This window comes from Lissotriton vulgaris, chromosome 3_1, assembly GCF_964263255.1.
Source record: "Lissotriton vulgaris chromosome 3_1, aLisVul1.2, whole genome shotgun sequence".
In the NCBI taxonomy this organism is placed as follows: Eukaryota; Metazoa; Chordata; class Amphibia; order Caudata; family Salamandridae; genus Lissotriton; species Lissotriton vulgaris.
The window spans coordinates 560,328,201-560,348,984 of record NC_141689.1 but is presented as its reverse complement, the minus strand read 5'-3'; the positions used below and the strand labels follow the sequence as shown (position 1 = coordinate 560,348,984).

Sequence of the window (20,784 nt, the reverse complement as noted above, 5' to 3'; positions counted from 1 at the left end):
CTATCCTTCCTCTTCCTGCTCTTGTGCCCAGCAGCAGCAGCAGTGGCAACTAGACCACGCATATGCCTTAACTACGCATATGCATGATTAAGGGATATTTGTGGTTTAGATGTGCGTGGTACTGCCTGCATGGTCCAGCCTCGCGTAGTTCCTATGCTAGAGGAATCAGCAATGTCATCCGATGGGCATATAACCTCCTCCACGTGGAAGAAGGAATGCTGCCATCCCTACTCAAAACAGAGACATTTGACAAAGGAACTTTGAAATACGTATTCTGTAGGAATGTCTCAACTGCTTTTAAACTATCTAACGTTAATACTGACTTGTTACAATCATGGACTCCTACCCAGCTGAAGCTTTTCTTAAAAAACTTCACTTGAAGATTAAGCTTTGACCTCGACGTTCAGCACTGCACCAAATTGTCACTGTATAAAAAATACACTGAAACTTTGGTTGATAGGAAAACACAACAGTATATGTATGTTAAACTAAAGCTCGGAGTTAGGAGATCGATTGCATTGCTCCAATTTGAGATACTTCCTCTAAAATCTTTTACTTGCAAGTGGCTATCGAAAGAAAAATCTAGTAGTCTCTGTCACTTATGTAACGGAGGGGAGCAAGACTTGGTTCATTTTTTGTTTACTTGTCCAAATCTGGTATTCTTAGAAGCAAGAAAAAGATTTCTACAACCAATTTATATAAAATGTAGAAACACCTCTGTTCAGGACTTAATCTCGCTTTGCAAGGTTCGGCCAAATGAATTTTATTTTAATTTTTTATTTTTTTTATTTCATCATCAGAAAGTCACAGTGTAAACAATGAATTATTTTTGACATATATATATCTATTACAACAGAAATCATTCTTTTAAAGCCTAGTCACTTAAAGTACCAAACGAAGTGCAAAACATAATTTAAAAAAAACAGAGTTAAAAAACAAAATCTAGAGAGGGCTAAGCAATTTTTAACACCGTCGACTATAATCCTACAAGAATAAGCAAGCATAGGTCTATCCCTCTTTTAGATTACCCGTCTAATTTAAGTTTCCATTTTTTCTACTGGGGCCCAGATCTGTTTCCCCAATCGCTTTGCATTAACGCCTTTTTTTCATATAAGGCTTTCTCTAGAATATAGATAGCTAATAATTTCGAGAGCCATTGTTGAAACGAAGGAGGATTAGAGTCTTTCCATACCGTTGCAATACAAAGCCGGCTCAGCGTCATTGCAATAAACAAAAACTCTTGATGGGGAACATCCTGCCCCTCCTTTGCCACCCCAAGAACCATGATCTCATTAGTTAATTTAGTAGGAATATTCAATTCCTTTTTAAAAAATTCTTCCATAGCTTTTTTAAAGGGGTCTAGTTTAGGACAATCTGCAAACATGTGTATTGTGTCAGCCGCCATACTCTGACACTTATACCCCCCCAGCGAGCTATTCTATGTGGTGGGTAATATAGTTCGAATAGAGTCTTATAATATTGTGCCTGCAGGTTTGCAACCTTTAAGAAAGTGTTTCCTAACCTAAGCGATTTTTCAGCCTCATTCCCAACTAAGTTTAATTTAGTTTTCCATTTGTCAAATACCTTTCCTCTGTCATCCTCATTATACTGGCATAGTGCACCATATAGTTGAGAGATTGAACATCCCTCCTCATCGCGAATACATTCCATCAGGTCTACCCTAGTAAATTTACAATTACCTGCTTGTTTCCTTTGCAGGACTGATCTTATCTGTAGGTATTTAAAAAAATCTCTCCGATCCAGATTGTATAGCTGTTGTGCCTTTTCAAATGTTATTAACCCTGATTGATCTATGATGTCTCCAATTGTATTAACCCCAAGATTATCCCACCGCCTCATCACTTGATCATGGAATACCTCTGGGAGAAGTTCATTCATGTATAAAGGGGTGTAAAAGTTCATTCTCCCTAATTTAGTTTTCTTCCGGATACTTGACCAAGCTGAAATGGCCGCACCCAACACCTTAAACTTTGTTCTTTTATAGTAGTTTAGCTCCTTAAAGGTAAGAAGTCCTTTATTAGAGTCCAAAACCAGCAGTTCATATGTATCCGGAATGCCAGTGTTACCCCTCCAAATGTCTTTCGTATTCCCACCGAGGAGTCCCTTACAATACTACAGGACTGAAGCAAAATAATATGTCTTAAAGTCAGGTAATGCAAGGCCCCCCGTTATTTAGATAATGTCAGCATATTTATGGATCTTCGGGTTCTGCCCTTGGCCCATATGAAGCGATTACAAATACCCTCTATTTCCTTAAACCACTTATTAGTAAATAATAGAGGGATAGTACGGAACAAATATAAAATCTTCGGCAGAAACTGCATTTTTATAACATTGCAGCGGCCTATGACTGTTGGTGTGCAAGTTATCCATCCTATTTAAGTCTACTTTTGCCTTTTTAATTAATGGAGTCAGATTTTCCTCCACAGCTTTAGATAGATCAGATGTTATAGTAACACCCAAACAGACTGCGGATTCTATAACTCTCTCATCCTGAATGGTAGCAAATTGGTTTACGACTATTTGCGTTTTCCCTTGGTTCAATTTGTAGCCTGATAAAAGACCATATTTGTTAGCCTCATTCTCAATTTCTCTAATTGCAATTATTGGTGTTGATGATGTAATTGCTAAATCATCCCCGTATCCCAGTATTTTAGTCTCATATCCATTCAATATAATTGGGCTGAAATTTTCATTTTTTTCCATGTATCTAATAAATGGATCAATATAACAAGCAAAGAGTAGAGGCGAGCAAGGACATCCTTGCCTAGTCCCGCGTTCGATTTTTATTACCTCGCTCAATTCTCCCCCTACTCTTAATCTAATACTCTGGTTTTTATTAAGGGCCTTTAATGCTCCTATACATATTTTCCCGAAGTTGCATTTGATCATTGTTGTCCACAGAAAACCCCACGAGACCCTATCGAAAGCCTTTTCAGCGTCCAGCAATATTAAAGACATAGGGTCTTGTGAGGCAGTCGTACCGTCCAGCAACGCAAACACCCTTCTAATATGATCGGCAGTACTCCTTCCCGGTATGAACCCGTGCTGCCAGGGAGAAACTATCTTCCCAACTACCAAACTCAGCCTATTTGACAAAATTTTAGAATAGGCTTTAGTATCACTATTCATTAAGCTGATTGGTCTATATGAACCAGGATCCGTAGAGCTTTTGTTCTTTTTTAGAAACACCACCATTGAAGCTTCTCCCCAGGACCCCGGAGGGTCAGCACCGTTTTGTATGAGAACCATCAGTCTCTTAATATCTGCTTCTAAGATCAAAAAGAACTTCTTATAAAACTCTAGCGGTAATAAATCAAGTACAACTGCTTTCCCAGACGGGAGATCATTAAAAACTCTTTGTACTTCTTCTCAAGTGAAGTTAATCTCCAGGGAATTGTTGTCCTCCTTTGTTAGCGTGTCTAGTGAGGCAAACTCTAAATATTCCTCAATTACAGCTGTATCTGCTTCACCGTTGTCCTGACTATATAATTTCTTATAAAAATTCTGGAATACAGAGCAAATTTCCTTTGGTGTTTTTACCAAATGAATTTGTATGTTATAATATATTTAAATTGAATGTGTATGTTATAATATATTTACATTTTTTTAATCCTTTTTAACTTTGTATTAGGAGGAAAACTTTTATTATTTTACTGTTTAAACCTTTATATCATCTATCAAATATTTGTGGTTCTCAGTTGAGAACTAAATCAAATAAACATGTGAAGAGATTTCCTTTTACCTGAATAGGCCTGGTCTGCCTCTGACATTACTGTCTCTACCTCCTACCAGGAAGCTGCACCAGAGAGGACAGAACTGGTTCTGACTGGGCAAAGAATCTCTCTGCCTCCAGATAACAAAGGATTTTGTGGTATAAATATTGGGGCCCAGACCCCAGAACTTTAGAACTTTTTTGGACCAAGAAGACTGCCAAGAAGAAGAGCTGGAGAAGCTGTGAGGAGGAACTACCATTTTGCTGGGTGCTTTGCTGTGTTGGCCTGCAGTGGCTGCTTCTGCCTTGGGCAGTGAAAGGACTAGACTGAACTTTCTGCAACTTCTTTATTGAGTATCTCCAAGCACCTAAAATAGAGCTTGCCTCTTGTTCTGAAGTCTCAGGGGCGGCAAAGACTTCACCAGCCTCTGTGTACCACTGCTGTAACCGCTGTTTCAACTGCCACAGAGAAGGGAAACGCAACTGACTCCGTCACCGACTCCATCGCGGGCTCTATGTCCTGACGGCACCGCAGACTGCACCATCCGCCTCTCGCACCGTAACCCTGGTCTCACCGACGACGAGGACCGATACTGCCGCCACCGAGCCTCTGCTTGCCCTGTGACCTGTGGGCACCGCACTCTGCACCACCTTGCTTCACTTCGCCATCCTGGTCTCAGAGACGCCATCGCTGCTGCTGACTTCAACACCTGCGATGGCATCATGGCTGGGGGCACAGCTCGTAGGTTTCAAGACGCACCGCCTCGTCCCGCACAGTCGTCTGGGCAAACTGATGCCAGCTCCCGCTAACCGGCTCTGTCGCCTGCACACCAATCTGCAAGCACTGCATTGAGCACCCTTTCGCCCTGCACAGTAAGCCTTGGTCTCACTGATGCCATCTAGACGATCATCACCGAGCCGCCGCCTGCACCGCTTCGAGAGGAGACTGCACCCTGCACCGCTAACATTTTGCAACGCAACCAAGATGGTTTCCACGACCGGATCGCACCATCATGTCAGCCGCAACGAGAAAGGTAATGTTGCAGAGTCTGCCAACACTTTCAAGGGGGTGAGCAGGAGTTATTTTAGGAGTACAATTCCCTTACCCTGACTAGGATGAATGGCCCCTACTTGGACAGAGGTGCAAACCCCTGCCAACTAGAGACCCCCGCTTCTAACAACCATGTTTGAGGACCTGAGGGAGGAGCAGTTTTTCCATAGTCCAGAAACACTGACCAAGCGAGATGTGGCTTGGGTTAAATCCGTGTTTAAAGTAAATAGATATAACCTTGAGCTGAGAAGGGGTTCTCCACAACCACTGTCACAGAGTACGTAGCCCTGAACAATACCCAGGATATGGCCCCATATCTGGGGTGGATGAACTTCTCCTGGGATAGAATGCTATTAACACGTTTCCGTCTAGGTTTTGTAAAATGGCATTTGAATTTTCCCTGGAGCCATCATGACGTGGCCAATATTCTGGTATGCTCATGTGATGAAGTTTCATTCCTAAATTTGTTACACTTTGTTTTTTCTGCAATTTTTATCAAGATCGCAGCAAAAGGTTTTTACTTCCTATTGTTAGGACGCTGGGTATTCGTTGGTCCCAGGTAGCTTTGGAGTTCCTCCAAGTTCTGGAGACCCCCACGATTTCTGTCAAGGTATTTTTTTTTAGCTGCCATCAAAAGAAGGAATTCTATGGCAGGACGGAGGCTCCGATTATGCTTTCTCAATTCCTTTACTGAAACAGCAGCCAATCAGCACAGTAAAGAAAAAACTCAGACTACATTACCCATAAACCCTGGGTAACCTTAGAGTCCACATAAGTATAAATAAGGAGATAGAGGTTACAACTTCCTATTTCTTTGCTGCTTCGCAGCCAGTTAAGTGCTTTTTGCATTACTCTTTAATTTATTGATGCGTATTTGGCTTACCGCTTTGTTTATTTCATAATTGCTTCTTGAATTCATTGTTGACACGCTGTGTGCGCATTTCTGCCTGCTTTTGCGACGCTTTGCGGCGCGACTTAATTGGTCTATCGCCTTCTGTGCCGGTGTTTGGGGAGCATGTGCGGCACCTCCCGACTTGAATATTTTCATATTTCGGTCTTTTTGTGGAGCGGGAGCGGAGCTGGAAGGACGCGCGTGTCTCGCGCACCCTTCCTATCTGGCAGCGGCTGTTCGTGCATGCGCAACAGATTTGTTTACACGTCCTGTCAGGCGTGTGTGTTAGAGACGCCGTCTTTGCCTCAGCTTTGCCGAAGTGACTGCTGGTTAGAATTTGCTGCCTTTTGAGCTCCCTTACGCCCTCTGACAGGTTCAGAGTTGGGGTGTTGTAAAATATTGCATAGGCTTTGCCTAGAGTGGGAAAAATTGCATTACTTATTTGTTATTACTGGTGCAATCTGCTCCCTCCACATTTAATTGTTTTTCACAGGGTTTTTTCCTGTATTCCTAAAGACTTGCCCTAGGGGTACCACTCCCCCAAATAATTGGCTTTTGGCTATTAAATTTCTTTGACCTTCATTGGGCATTTATTGGCAGACATTGTCGCCATGGCAGATTACTGCGAAGAGGAAGGTTATGAATATTATGAGGAGGAGGAATCCTCTGCTTCATTTGATGACTTTATGGGTCAAGCGCTTTGTCAAGCTATTGCGCCTCTGAAGAAACACCTTGCAGATTATGCTGCGCAACACGGATGGGTGCCTCCTTCCTCTGGGCGTTCCAAAAGGTCGCCAAAAAATCCTCATACCATCCATTTTGCAAAACTTGCTAAAACCCTTTCTGCTCCTTCTGCAAAGAAGCGCAAGGTGTCCACTCGTTCAGATCCTCCTTCCGATACGGATGAGGGAACATCCTCGTCTTCTTCCTCCGAGCCTATTAAGCCTCCCCCCTCCAAGAAATCACGGAAAGAACATTATGTTGATGCTCCTACTTCTCCGCAATTGTTAACATTCAACCCCTCTGACATTATCCACCCACACTCTTCTTCTTGGTTGCCTTCCCCCGAGGTGGCTCAATACATACAATCCCACATCCGTCATCCATTTGACAAGGATGTGAGAGCGCGTTTGCGCTCCGAGTGCCCACGACCTGATCTGGCAGACAAGCTGGCATCCACCCCTGATGTTGATCCTACTATGGTCACATACATGAGAAAATACTCTAAAGACCCTACCAAGAGTTTGGATAGGTCTTGGCGGACGTGCCAAGATAAACTTTTAGATCTCTTGGGCCCACTCACAAAAATTCTGGACTTGGGATGTCAAGCCAAAGAGTCTGGCACCCTTATTGACCCAGATGAGCTGGTCGGATGGTCTCAACGGGCTGTCTGTTTGCTTGGAAACGCCAACTGTGCCTTGTCCACTGAGCGCCGTCGCTCCATCTTAATGAAACTTGATCCAAGACTTACAGATTTGGCCTCCTCAGAGTCGGGCCCTCTGGCCCAAGGTTTACTATTCGGCTCTCCATTTCTGAAGGAGCTTACAAATTTTGTTTACACCTTCAGCGGCCTTGACAAGGCCCAATCAAATTTGAGACGGGCATTCCGCCCGGTTTTTGGCACGGCCGGGCGAAGGGGACGTTCGTCCGACCGTGGTTCCGACAATAATCCCCAGCGTGGGAACAAGTCCCAACGAGGTGGACAGCAACAATACTCCTCCAACAAGTCATCTTTCTACCCCTCTAAGAGAAGTAGAGGGCAATCTGGCAAAGGTGGATACTCCGGAAGTCAAGTAGGACGTCAGGATTCTTCCCCATCAGGTGAGCTTGATTCTCGCTTCAACTGTAATTTTGGGGGCAGGATTCCATTTTTTCTGCACAATTGGCGTTTGATCTCAAATGATGCCTGGATACTGGAGACGGTGCAAGGGTACAAAATAGAATTTTACTCTCACCCTCACCAAAATCTTCGGCCTCGCCCCCTTGTTTTTTCCGACAAGACCAGGAGTTCATCTCCGCGGAAATCTCTTCTCTTTTGACCAAAGAAGCCATCGTTCTCACGACACCTCATCCTCAGGGTTTCGTCAGCAATGTTTTTCTCGTGGAGAAAAAAGGGGGAGGGTCTCGTTTAGTCCTCAACTTGAAGGAATTCAACGGCGGCATGGTTTATCGCCACTTCAAAATGGAGGGCATTCATCTTCTGTGAGACCTTCTTAAGGAAGGCGATTGGATGGTTCGTCTGGACCTAAAAGATGCTTTATCTGTCGGTCCCGATTTATGCTCCTCATCGTCGGTACCTTCAATTCCAATGGATGGACAGTTGGTACGAGTACAAGGTTCTTCCTTTTGGCCTGTCCTCCGCTCCGTGGTGCTTCACAAAGCTCCTTCGTCCGGTGATGGAGTCTTTGAGGTCACGCGGAGTGCGTCTTGTAGTCTATCTAGACGACATTCTCCTTTTGGCTCAATGCCCTGTTCTTCTTCAATCTCAGTTACACTGGTCCATAGATCTTTTGCAATCTTTGGTTTTTCTCATCAATCCCCTGAAGTCCGACTTTTCTCCATCTCAGTCGATGGATTTCCTGGGCTTTCAAATAGACTCTGTCTCTTGTCAACTCCTTCTTCCAGGTCAGAAAATAAGATCCATCAAGAGAGACTTGAGGTCGTTTCTCGCCCAACAGACTGTCTCTTTAAGGTCAGTGGCCAGGATTGTAGGTCTTTTATCGTCTTCCATCCAGGCGATCTTTCCGGGCCCTCTGCATTATCGAGCTCTTCAGCGCCTCAAAATACGTCACTTGCAGAAGGGTCTTCGGTATTCTGATCACATCCTCCTTTCGGAGGATGCCCGGACGGAGATGATGTGGTGGTTGGATCACATGGAATCGTGGAACGGCCGTGCTCTGTTTGGGAGGACTCCCGACGTTGTGATAGAGTCCGATGCCAGCCTTTGGGGCTGGGGAGCCCGTTGCGGTTCGGTTTCAACAGGAGGTCGTTGGTCTCCAGAGGAATTGTCCCTGCACATCAATTGCCTGGAGCTGTTGGCGGGCTCCTTCGCGATTCAGTGTCTCACCCCACAGAAAACTAATTGTTGCATTCTTCTCCGAATGGACAATGTCTCTGCGGTTCGTTATGTGAACAAATTGGGGGGCACCAGGTCCAAGCTTCTCTCGGAGATTGCAAAGGATTTTTGGCACCTTTGTTTGGAGCGCAAGATCACGATTATTGCAGAATACCTGCCGGGTTCTCGCAATCTGATCGCAGACTGGAACTCTCGTGACCTGAGAGACTACAGCGATTGGAGGCTTCATCCTCGTGTATTTCGCAAGCTGTCCCGGTTTTGGGGGACTTGTCATCTGGATCTCTTTGTCTCCCGTCTCAACACCCAAGTTCGCCTATTCTACAGCTGGCGTCCGGATCCGGAGGCTCTGGCCACTGACGCATTTCTCCAAATCTGGCCTCATCACCTGTGCTATGCTTTTCCGCCGTTCCTCATGATTCCCCGGGTTCTGGCCCGAGCACGCCTGTTCTCGTCGGAACTTGTTCTAATCACCCCTCTTTGGAGGGCTCAAGCGTGGTTTCCAGTTCTTCTGGAGATGAGCTGCTCGACGCCGTTTCTACTTCCTCACATGTGGAACCTGCTGTTGGATCCTCTTCGCGATCCTCACCCCCTGGTGCTGTCAGGCGAGCTCCTTCTGGTAGCATGGAGAATTTCGGGGGACGCTGGAAAGTCCAAGGCTTATCGGGAGACGCTACCAGATTTATCAATGAGGCTTGGGCACCCAACACACACAAGCGTTATGCATCAAGTTGGAAGCGCTGGTGTGATTGGTGCTCACAGCGGTCGGTGGATCCCGTTTCAGCGGATCTCGCTTTAATCGTTAATTTTCTGGCATCTCTAGCATCCTCTGGGCTAGCTTACAGAACAGTTAATAACTTTCGTTCTGCAATTTCTGCAGGCCATGTGCCTGTTGATGGTAAACCAGCGGGAGAACATCCCTTGATATCTAAATTGTTACGGGGCATCCGGATGGTAAAACCTCCTTGTCCCAAATATGTTGCCCTTTGGGATGTCTCAGTTGTTTTGCGTTTTCTGTCAGCCTGGCCTTCTAACTCTCTCTTGACACGCAAACAACTTTCAGCCAAGCTCACTATGCTTTTGTGTTTGGTCTCTTGCAAAAGAGTATCTGATGTGCGTGCTTTGGATCTCGCTGGTCGTTTTTTCTCCCCTGAAGGTGTTACCTTTGTTATTTCAAGAAGGGTAAGAAACGAAGGACGTATTACACTTAGGTGTAATACGTCCTCCGTTTCTTACCCTTCTTTTCCCCACAACTCTCAATTGTGTGTAGTCCAGTGTATTAAAGATTTCGAGGTAAGCACTGCACCTTTTAGGCATGATTTACAGGGACAATTGCTTATTGCTTTGCAGAAACCTTTCAAGCCGGTAACTCCGGCAACATTGGCACGTTGGTTACGTTGGCTCATGCAGGAAGCGGGCATTGACACTTCTCTGTTTGGTGCTCATTCTGCTAGAGGAGCCATGGCTTCTAAAGCTTTTTCCATGGGTGCCAGCCTTCAAGACATCATGAAGGCTGCTGATTGGTCATCTGAGTCTGTGTTCAAGACCTTTTATTTTAAGCCTATTGTTGATGTTGCATCTGTTGTGGTGGCTAAGCTTTGAAAAAGCATAATCTGAGCCTCCGTCCTGCCATAGAATAGAAAATTTGCTAACATTCGTGCCAAGAATTTTCAATTCTATTAAGGACAGGAGGCGAGGATTATCCCACCCTTGTACATTAATGTTGATGAATTGTTTTTTTTTTTTTGTACATTTCTGCTGCATCATGATTCTATTTGTGCATATACTGTTTTCCCGCCCTGTTGTGGTTTCTATTTTCCGTTTGAGAATAGTCTTTACGGCTTTGTTCTTACTCCTTTCAGGCTCCGACCTTAAATGAGATGTGCTCAGAATTTATCCTGTTGGTTGGTCTTTTGCTGTTCCTTTGGCTCTGGGAAGTTCCAGTCTCTTCTGCCTGATGATGACCTCTCCGTTGCACGACTTTGGCCTCTGGGACTTACTGTTTGAACTTTTTACTTACTGTTATTGACAAAGAAAGAGGAAGTTGTAACCTCTATCTCCTTATTTATACTTATGTGGACTCTATGGTTACCCAGGGTTTATGGGTAATGTAGTCTGAGTTTTTTCTTTACTGTGCTGATTGGCTGCTGTTTCAGTAAAGGAATTGAGAAAGCATAATCCTCGCCTCCTGTCCTTAATAGAATTGAAAATTCTTGGCACGAATGTTAGCAAATGTTCTATTGATTGCTATTTTGCGCTATTTTTATCCAGTATTTATATTTAGGTAGAGTCGTTTTTAAAAATGGATAGGCATGCCATGATATTATAATTTTATTTTGCAATAAATTAGCATTTCACCTTACCTGTCCATTTACGCAAGTGTTTATTAGGCGGGGTGACCCCCCACCCCACACACCTTTTTCTCTTCTGTATATTGATTTGCGGCGTATTTCTTAAGAAGTGCACGTTTCTGCTAGGAAGTTTTATAATGAATACATTTTTTATTAAATTATTGTGAACAATGATATGTGATAAATTCCTGTCATGTAATGTGATGTATTCCTACTGCTCTATTATGGCCACGGTTGTGGTCGAAATAAAGGTTTAATCTAATCTAATTAAAGTATAATATCAAATACATAAAATTCGCACTCATTGTTCATATGTAACGGTTGAAAAACTGGAAGGTCAATGTTTGATTGCCAGCCTCCGGTACATTTTAGCCTAGCCCCATCACTTTTTATAAGGTGTTTCCTCGATTTTAGAAAATATTCGTTTTTGGATGCACCTATGAAATGCGTATGCAGTACCACTTAAAATGTTCTGCCCAGTGACCCTGTGAGGCAACCTGTTTCTGACACCGCGGTTTCCAGCTACCTCCTGCTGGGCTGTCTGGGCAACGCTCAATAGGTTTATGGCTATATAACAACAGCCTACGATCCGGCCCTGGCTTTACCCTTCGCTCTCCTGGCAGGCAGCACGTCTAAGCTGAGGGGGTGGCGTCCTCCTCACAGAACAGCCAGTTGTTTAAAATCCTTCTAGGATAGTTTCAAACTCCCCCTTGCGTTGAGGGAGTGGAGCTAGAGAGGGCAGGGAGGGACTGGGCTCAAGGGGAGGGAAGGGTACAGACGAGGGGGAGGAGGCTTCCTTGTTGTGCTTCTTTCCAGCCCATCTGAGGCTCTCCTGTCAGTCAAGTCGATGGTGGGATGACCCGGAAGATACACTGACCAATAGAAGGACGGAGGCGGTGGCCTATCGCCATGGTGACAGGGGTTGTACCGGGCTGGCTGTGATCGGTTGACAGGTGCGTGACAGTCAGAGCTCTGGCAGCATGTACGGCAAAGGCAAGAGTCCCAGCAGCGGCGTGCCGTCCGACAGCCAGGCCCGCGAAAAGTGAGTGCAGAATGGGAGAGCGGCTCTCTGCGTGCAGACATTGTTAATTCTGTGTCCAGGGGATGCGGGGAATGTGCGGACAGTGCGGCGCACCAGCGCTGGCAGACCAGTAGCACACTGAGCTTCACCTGCGCACCTTACTGCAACCCGGTCCGCGTACTGCCACTGTCCCAACATTTACCCTGCTGCCCCGCTTCAGCCTGCCCCTGCATCAACAGTTGAACCAAAAACCTTGACCCTGTATCAGCCTTGTCACTACTCCATTACTGTTCTGACCAACCTCCTGAGTCCTGTCAGTGCGCCAGCTCTGAGTCTGACCCTGCTTGAACCCTGGCCATTTCATGACCCTGCTCCGCCTCCAGTCATAACCATTAACCAGACCATTTCCGCCTAACCCACTGAGACCTGATACCTGCTTCAGACAGGCTTTTCTCTCTCCTGACACATATATCAATAATCCTGCTTATTTTTCCCGCCATGTGTTCTAACTCGTGACTTGAACTTGTAGATGTAACCGGTATCCCTGACCCAAAAGCTTCCGGTCTCTTGTACCACTGCTTGTGCTAATTTATTTGATGCTAATGCTATGTTGATGCTGTCGAGATTCTGGTCCCTGCTGCTTTTCAGCCTGGTCCCTGCTGCTTTTCTCTCACTGTGCTCTCACGCATCCTGTCCAGGCAGACACATGCTCTTTCTTACTTTAGGGACCTATTCACTCTACCCTGACCCTGCTGACCCGAAGTGTGAGATCTGTGGCACCTACAGACACACTTCCTTCTGTCAGCTCTGCTACTCATCCCGGATGCTACAGGTACAGTCCAGTACTGACAGCTAAAGTTGCCCAATATTTCGGTAATATGTTATTTGTGTCAGTGTGTTATGTTACGTGCATTTAATTGCAGAATTGTGATATGTTCCTTTTGTAACATTTATTTTTGGTAAAAATGTGTTGTCATTGTGACAAGAATCTGCACTGAAGACACTAAGGGTTAATTCAAGAAATGAACAGTAGGTACATACAGTTTCCAGGTGCGTGAGAGATTACTTCATTCAGTTAAGGCGTAGGCTTTTATTGTACATTCTCGCAGTTGTTGCCCTCTTTATTCCATTACAAAATCTGAATTACAAGTCCCAGAATGCAAAGCGAGAAAAATATAGACTTGTCTTGTTAACAATAATGAACGAACTATCGGTACTAAATAGCAGTTGATAGGTGTGTCAGTAATTGTGGTTTACTCTGTGCTCTTGACTGGAACTGGGAAGATGTGACTATGGAGGCTTTTTGAGTCCTTGGGCATGGCACTTCCTTTGAATCTACAAAAACGTCCCCTTCAGTGTACTGACCTTGAAAAATGTGTACTTTATAATGATGTGAGTATTTTTCATATGTTTTATACATTATTAAGTGGGTTACTTTTTTATTGAAGCAGGAAAAAGTAGCAACATTAGATGTTTTTTTAAAATTATCTATGATGCTTTCTCTGTTAATGTGATGTATGTGGATATAGCCAGCTGGATGGCCCAGTGGTGACAGGGTATGAAGAATACACTAATTTGTGAACTTTTTGTGTTCCTATTTTTGTTAAACATCTACATACTGTATAGTAAAGATGGAAGATATAACCTAGCTTGTAACACTTGAAAGCATTACAAAGTTATACAGAGATATTAAGAATTGGCATACCACTGCTTCTTTGCTGCTTTGCCAGTGAAATCCCTTAAAAAGATATGCAGTGTGCTGTGGAGAATACATTCCTCTCTTTCACATGGATTTTAAAATGTTGAATTCCACATCAGAGAAGTGACTTTTGGGAATTTCTCAATCTGACCTGGCAACCGTCCAACGTATTTATTTAAACTTAAGCTTGACCCGTTCCTTTTCATTACAGACCATTCCCAAAAGCTTACTCGTGTATTTTTTCCAAATTCCTTTGAAATGTACATTTTTGGCCTGCTGCATTTCTTGAGCAGATAGTCCATGCATTCAGTGCTCGGCTGAAGTCTTAAAAGTAATGTGACAGTGGTTCACTGACATTAAACTGTTCATCCAAACCTGAGTATCATAAAGTATTGGACCGAATAAGTATTTTGAGGAGACAGCAATGACTATTTCTATTGAAAGTGTGGACTAAACCCTCGGAAATTGTGTTCACTTGAGAAATCTTTAGTAGTGAATTGCAATAATCAGTATGCCATGTTTTCAGAAGTTATTTAGTTTTTCTGTAGCGCTCTGGAAGCAAGGCTCCAGAACACTGTCTCACAGGACAGGAAAACAGCGTCTTCAGCACGAGAAGAGGGTTGCGATCTGGGGGCCACTTGCCTTCTATTAAGCCCCAAAGTAATTTGTGCAACCTTTAACGTGCCCCAGTTTGTTAGCCACCAGCACTTGGCATGGTCGGACCTGTGGTCCATGCTTTTATAGCAAAAGTGAAACAACACATCCCAGCATGTAACGAGCTGCTGACTTCGGAGACACGACGGTTCTAGTGTCACATGTGACATGAGGCCACTCCAAAGCCTTGAATATAAAGGTATTTTAAGGGGTGCAAGGCTCAGTCAAAAAAGAGAACTGATCGTGTCTTAGTTTGTACATTTCTCTGGAAAGCAATTCCTTTTTATTAGCATGTAAAGCAACATGTATGTCCATTGGCACAAAGGAACGAACTCTTTATCAATTTTTTTAGGTTTAACTTTGTTTTTTATTGACATATTTAGCTTAGACACAGTTCTTGTATCCACTCCGCAATCCGCGCTGGTATCCAGCTACCAAAACTGCATTTGTTATCCTCTGCGATAATACAGGCTAACATAGCCCCCCTAAGCGTATGAGGCTGGTCCAGTATCCGTTTACGTGCTACATTTTGATAAGAAAGGCAATATTATTCAACATTGTCAAAGTATTAAAACAAACCCCCTATAAACGTTTTTGGCAACTTTTTGTACACCAGCTCCTGTTTCAAATGTTAATTGTTTTATGGTACTGCAATATAAGGAGACTCTGGGCATCTCTATTGTCATCCATTCTTGGAGAATGCAAACCCCAAACACTTCATAAATGTTAAGATTGTGTACTGTGATTAATAATTAAACAGAATTTATTGTGAGGAAAATAAAAAATGAAGGTTCAATATTATTTTTGCACCATTTTTGATGGATATAGCCCTCAGGTTTTTTTTTTAAATAGATTTTATTCCACTCACAATAGTTAACATTTTCCATATGGATTGTGAGAAAATTGTATCAGTCCCATCGGTTTCAGACACATTTAAAGAGTGGCTCGGCACGAAACATTTCGAAACCACTGGTCTAGTGCAACATAGTATGGACCTGCGTAACGGTACACAGTAAGAGTTTGTGTTGTGGATTACCAGCGCCTACTACGCCACACTGCCGCTGCGCGTTCCATGGTGTTGGCAAGCTACCGGTGACGAGCCTGCGTCTGCCTGGCCGGGGTGAGCAATAACGTGTGTGAGCATGTGACCTCTGAGCTCCTCGGGGTAGAGGGAGGGAGGAGAGGCAGAGATGGCGTCAGAGGGCAGGTCTGCTGTTTCCCAGGGCTGCCGGTCAGCCTGCTCCCTGGCACAGCGGAGAAACGTCGTAAGAAATGGGATTATTTTGTCATGTAAGGCGTGATCTCTGCTGTCCAGAGGTTCTTGGTTGCGTGTTGGAAGTGGGCCCTGGCGCGCTTCGAGGCTTTTAGATGGTGGTAAATAAAACAAGCTGTTTTTGCTAACAAACATAAAGGTGAGGCTGCACGTGTGCTAGCTGGCTGGCTGCCCGTGTGCTAGCTGGCTGGCTGCCCGAGTCAATGGAGTTACAGGAAGGGATGATGGCGGGGGGAGGCACTTCCAAGCTGTCAACATCCTTGTGATACTAAACGCTTCTTCGGATCGTCATTCTGCGGGCTCCATAGTAAACATTAAATAATGAATCTGTAAGTACAGTAAAATAAAACTTTTAAGTGCAACTCAGCATTTAAAAACCATTCACAAAATTCTAAAAAATCCAGTAAACTCAAAGTGTAAACATTGCAATCCATGTCCAACCTAGGAAAATTATAATTCATCAATCTGTGTCTCTTGCAGGTTCAATAGTATAAATTAATTCATGAACCTATGCCCCAAAATTATTCTGCTCGGTGTAAATTAATATAGTATGGTGGTCATGTGGGAAAGAGCCTACTCTTGAGTAGTCTTCTTAAGATAAGATAGTTATCCGCAGATCTTATGTTTGGTGGTAATGAATTCCATAGTTTGGATGCTTGAACAGAGAAAGATGTACCACCCATGTTTTATTTCTTGTATACAGGGGTTTTGAGGCAGGGTGCCAATCTGGAGTGGAGGTTCTTTTTAGTGATTTTATACCTAATTAAATGTGGTACTGTTCCATGTATTGCTTTGTGGGTGATAAAAAGCAGCCACAAGGTATATCTTCTGGCATCCGGTAACCAATGTAGGGCCCTCAAGGCAACGGAGATGTGTACTTGTGGCTTTACATATAGGAGCAGTCTGGCAGCAGAGTTCTGAATTCGTTGTTGTCTTTTCATTTTTTTTTTTAACTGTATTTTATTGATTTTTCACCAACAACCAACATGCAGTGCAGGTTGGCAAATCCGGATGGGATAACATATACAATCCAATAAAGTATACATCACACATGTAAAATAGTCATACATCCGAAGGAATCTCAAAACAGCTGGAATGAGAACCATGACAACAATCCCCATATCACCCAGGCACATTGCTATACCCGCTTGGTGGGCATAAAATCCATAGGAAAGAAAAAACAAAATAAGATTGTAAAAAAAAAAGAGTCCTTTGTAGTGCCCTTCAACCATCCTCCTCCAGCCAATTCTGTGAAGGTTGCTATCCATCCTCACTAAACATACTCAACAGTTATGCCCATTGTAGGATAGCCTTGTTACCCCTTCATCAGCACGTGATGGGCACATATGCTGTTCCTTCACAGCCCTCCATTCCATCAGATCTTTCAGCCAATAAGATGACAACGAGGCCTTCACCCCCCATCCCACCTATTGCTACCCATCTTTTGGCTAACAGTATTGCCAGCTGGGTTAGCTTGAAGGGTATTTTACGGCCCCTAGGACGGGACCCTATCCCCAGAATATATGCTAGTGGAGCCAAGGGAACACTAATTCCAGTGGTCACCTCTATACGAGGTATCACCAATGTCCAGTAAGACTGGACGGGAGTGCACTCCCAGGCTAAATGGAGGAAGGTGGCCCAACAACCTGCAATGTGTGCAGGCAGCATTCCTTGTGGGGTCTATTTTGTTAATGCTGTATGGAGTGATGTAGGTGTTGTGTATGAAATAAAAATGCAGCAGTTTAAATCTGTTATTACATAACACAGAACGAACATGGTTGAATGCCAACTCCCAGTCCGCATCCGCAATGAGCACTGCTGCGTCCCTTTCTCAGGCGCTGCGCACCAAGTACTGCCGCGGCTGCAGGTCTCTCTTGAGGGCTCTTTAACCCCTTCTGTGCTCTTGACGGAGCCTCTCTGTCACGAGCCACGGACACGCTGTGCTGGTGACGGAGTGGTTCCGTCATCGCGCGGCCGACCCGCCTTCGCGGCGTAAAGTCTGCGCCTGCGCTGCCGTTTTATTGAGCGGGCGGGGCCATGACGGAACCACTCCGTCACAAGCACAGCGCGACCGTGGCTCGTGGCGGAGTGGTTCCTTCACGAGCATGGCGGCGCCGCCCGGCCCCCCTCCTCCCCCAGCGCCAAGGGGTTAAAAATGAGTGATAAGATGAGGGCCCTCCATTTCCCATCAGAGCCCCACCATTGATACTTGGTGTAGCTGCCTCCCAATCAACCAGCTGCCTCCCAATCAACCAATCAACCCACCCAGGGGGAACACCAGTGACTTGCGAACATTAAGTTTTAGCCCTGAGACATCACCAAAATCCTCCAGTTTCCTCATCAACAATGGGATTGACTCTCCCAGCTCACGTTCACACTCTATGCGGACAATGCGCTGATGTACGATCACAATGCCCCCCCAAATGCCCTAAGGGGCCATCTCTGTGTGCAGCAACAGTGCAAACAGCTTGATCACCAACAGTAATGGCGAAAGGGGACAACCCTATCCAGTGTCCCTCCCCACTGTCCAGCGTTCCGATAATTGGTTCCCAATCTTCACATGAATCAAAGGTGCTGTGTATAAGAGCCAAATTCAGGCACAGAAATTGGGGCCAAACCCCAAACCCCTTAGTACTGCCATTAGAAAAGCCCACTCCACTGTATCAAATGCCTTTTCTAAGTCTAGCGAGACAAACACCATCTCTTCCTCTCTGTCCAGAGCAGCATGGAGCTTGAGTCAATCTGCAGAAATTATGCATAGTACCACACGCCTGCATGAAGCCACACTGGTCCTAATGAATCAAATCCTGAACAGCTTCACCCAGTCCAGTTGCCAGAATCTTACATAACATTTTGAGGTCCGTGTTAAGCATAGTCAACATCCAGTATGCAGATGGATTTTAGTCTTTTCATAGTTAGTAAAAATGATCCGTGGTAGAGGCCGTTGGTGTAATCATACAGGAGAAGAGAGCTAGCTTGGATCTTATGTGAAAATCCTTGGTGGGGAAAGATATGCAGCAGAGTTTTCATAGTATGAAGCTTGATCGTACCAAGTTATCCACTTGGACATTCATTGATAATGATAACGCCAAGATTTCTTACTTCTTTGGATACTTTAAGTGTTGGCTCCAGATGATCATGCCAGGCGCTGAGTGGGTCACAATTGTTTCCAGTCGCCATATGTGAGTATTTCAGGTTTGGCGCATTCAAATTTAGATGACTCCACTGATCAATGGCATAAGGCAACTGAATATTTCTGAGTTTCCAATGTCTTTGGGGATTTCCAGTCTAAGAAGTATTTGTATGTCATCTGCGTAGTTATAGCATGTGAGCTGAAATACATTGATAACTGCTGGTAATGACCTAATGTAACTGTTGAAGAGCATCTACATGAAGTACACACACTACAATAGCAGGTGGCAGAGTGACTGGTCACAATGAATTAGGTGTGTGTAGGTATGGAAGATTACACACCAGGAGTGCTTTATGATACAGAATCCCATCACTACAAATCACATGTAAATCTATGTGGTCAGTATTAAAAAAGCAGTGTTTCAAGTGTAGATCACCACCATTGAGCAGCTGTGTGGTCAACATTACAGATATTGGAATCTGTGGTCACAGCACTGAAAAGAATGTGGAACTTTGTATCACATTACAACAGTATTGATGCCATTACTGTTATACACAGAACTAGTGGAGATGTATGTGTAGGTCACAGAAATACAATACTTTTGTTATTGTGAGTGGGACAAAATACAGTAGTGAGGATTCCTTGTTGAGGGTCACCATACAATAGTAGGGTGTGCAGTGTCTTTGTGTAAGAGAGGTTTACGGTAAAATAATAGCAGGGGCTGTATCAGTGGGATGTACTACTTCAAGAGGTTGGGTGCAATATATCGGAATTTAGATGCAGCAGCACAGAGACCGTCCTTAATTTGTCTACCACTTCACGTTTTGTCCTTTCCCTTCCTTAAATCTGTAAAAATAACAAACATACAGTGATTCAAGAGAAACAACAAAGCTGCTTACACTTTAAAGAGATTAGAGTACCATTGAACATCGTCTTTTGTTCCAGAATAAATTCTGTGAAGTTTTCTGAGGAAGAGAAAGCATATGTTAATAGCTGAAACAAGATCAATACAAGTTGTCCTAGCAAGAGCCATTACTTTGTTTTTTGGGGCGCACATCAGCTGAGAGGACCTTGTTGCTGGAGAAGGGTGACATGATTTAGAAAGGATACTAGCTCTATAGGGTAAACTTTTGAAAATGTATTAAGAGGACAACACCATAATAATGTCAAGCGCTCTATTTGTGATCATCTTGAAATATTATGAAATTGCAGTTCTGAGAGATGCTGCTGTTCTAAGAGTGCCTTAACAGCGTAGCGGAGTAATTTGTATTGAAATTGGAGCAGACTAGAAAAGCATTCTCTCCTTACACAGTCATTGCTAGCCCTCTCAGGATCACTACTGACATTCTAGCTACTGACATGTGACCCTTTTTTCACTATTACTCGAGCTAAAAAACACAAAATCAAATGTTACACATCGTACAGCCACACATCCTCCTCCACTTCATGTAGTTATTGAGGATTGCACAAAAATCGTAGCCCTAACATCATGTCATTGCCTTCCAGGTGCAAGAACCTGAGCTAAATGTGCTCAAATGTTCTACCATCATCCAATATTGTAACACCTGATCTTTTTCCTTTTAATGCTGGACGTCTGTTATGCCATTGCAATTTTCTTCACCGCTGAAAATCTCTTGAATCTTTTCGGTGCTGTTCACACAAAGAAAATGTATTTGACTCCAATTGCAGTTGAAAGACTAAGACATGTTTTGGAAACACTTCTAATTTTCTTTGATACCTCTGTTTTTGACAGAAGAGAATCATCACCATCTTACTGTTACTCAACATTCCAATGGCACTCTACAAAGTAGACCACACAGTCTTTCTCGGCTATTGGAAATGTGCTAGAACATCATTTAACGTTCATGAAATTGTTCAATTTATAAGGTAATACAAAAAGT

At 44.0% G+C, this 20,784-nt stretch overlaps 1 protein-coding gene across 4 annotated transcripts in view; it reads left to right on the top strand.

Moving 5' to 3' along the window:
• The first annotated feature begins 12,012 nt into the window (after positions 1-12,012).
• Positions 12,013-20,784, top strand: part of SSBP2 (single stranded DNA binding protein 2) — an 836,850-nt gene continuing 828,078 nt past the window's right edge. For 2 of the 4 annotated variants that reach the window (XM_086960847.1, XM_086960845.1), the window contains exon 1: positions 12,013-12,145. In XM_086960847.1, the coding sequence (XP_086816973.1) occupies positions 12,084-12,145 (62 nt within the window). In that variant the 5' untranslated portion in view covers positions 12,013-12,083. The remainder of the gene's footprint in view (positions 12,146-20,784) is intronic. The other 2 variants (XM_086960844.1, XM_086960842.1) reach the window with 1 other exon arrangement.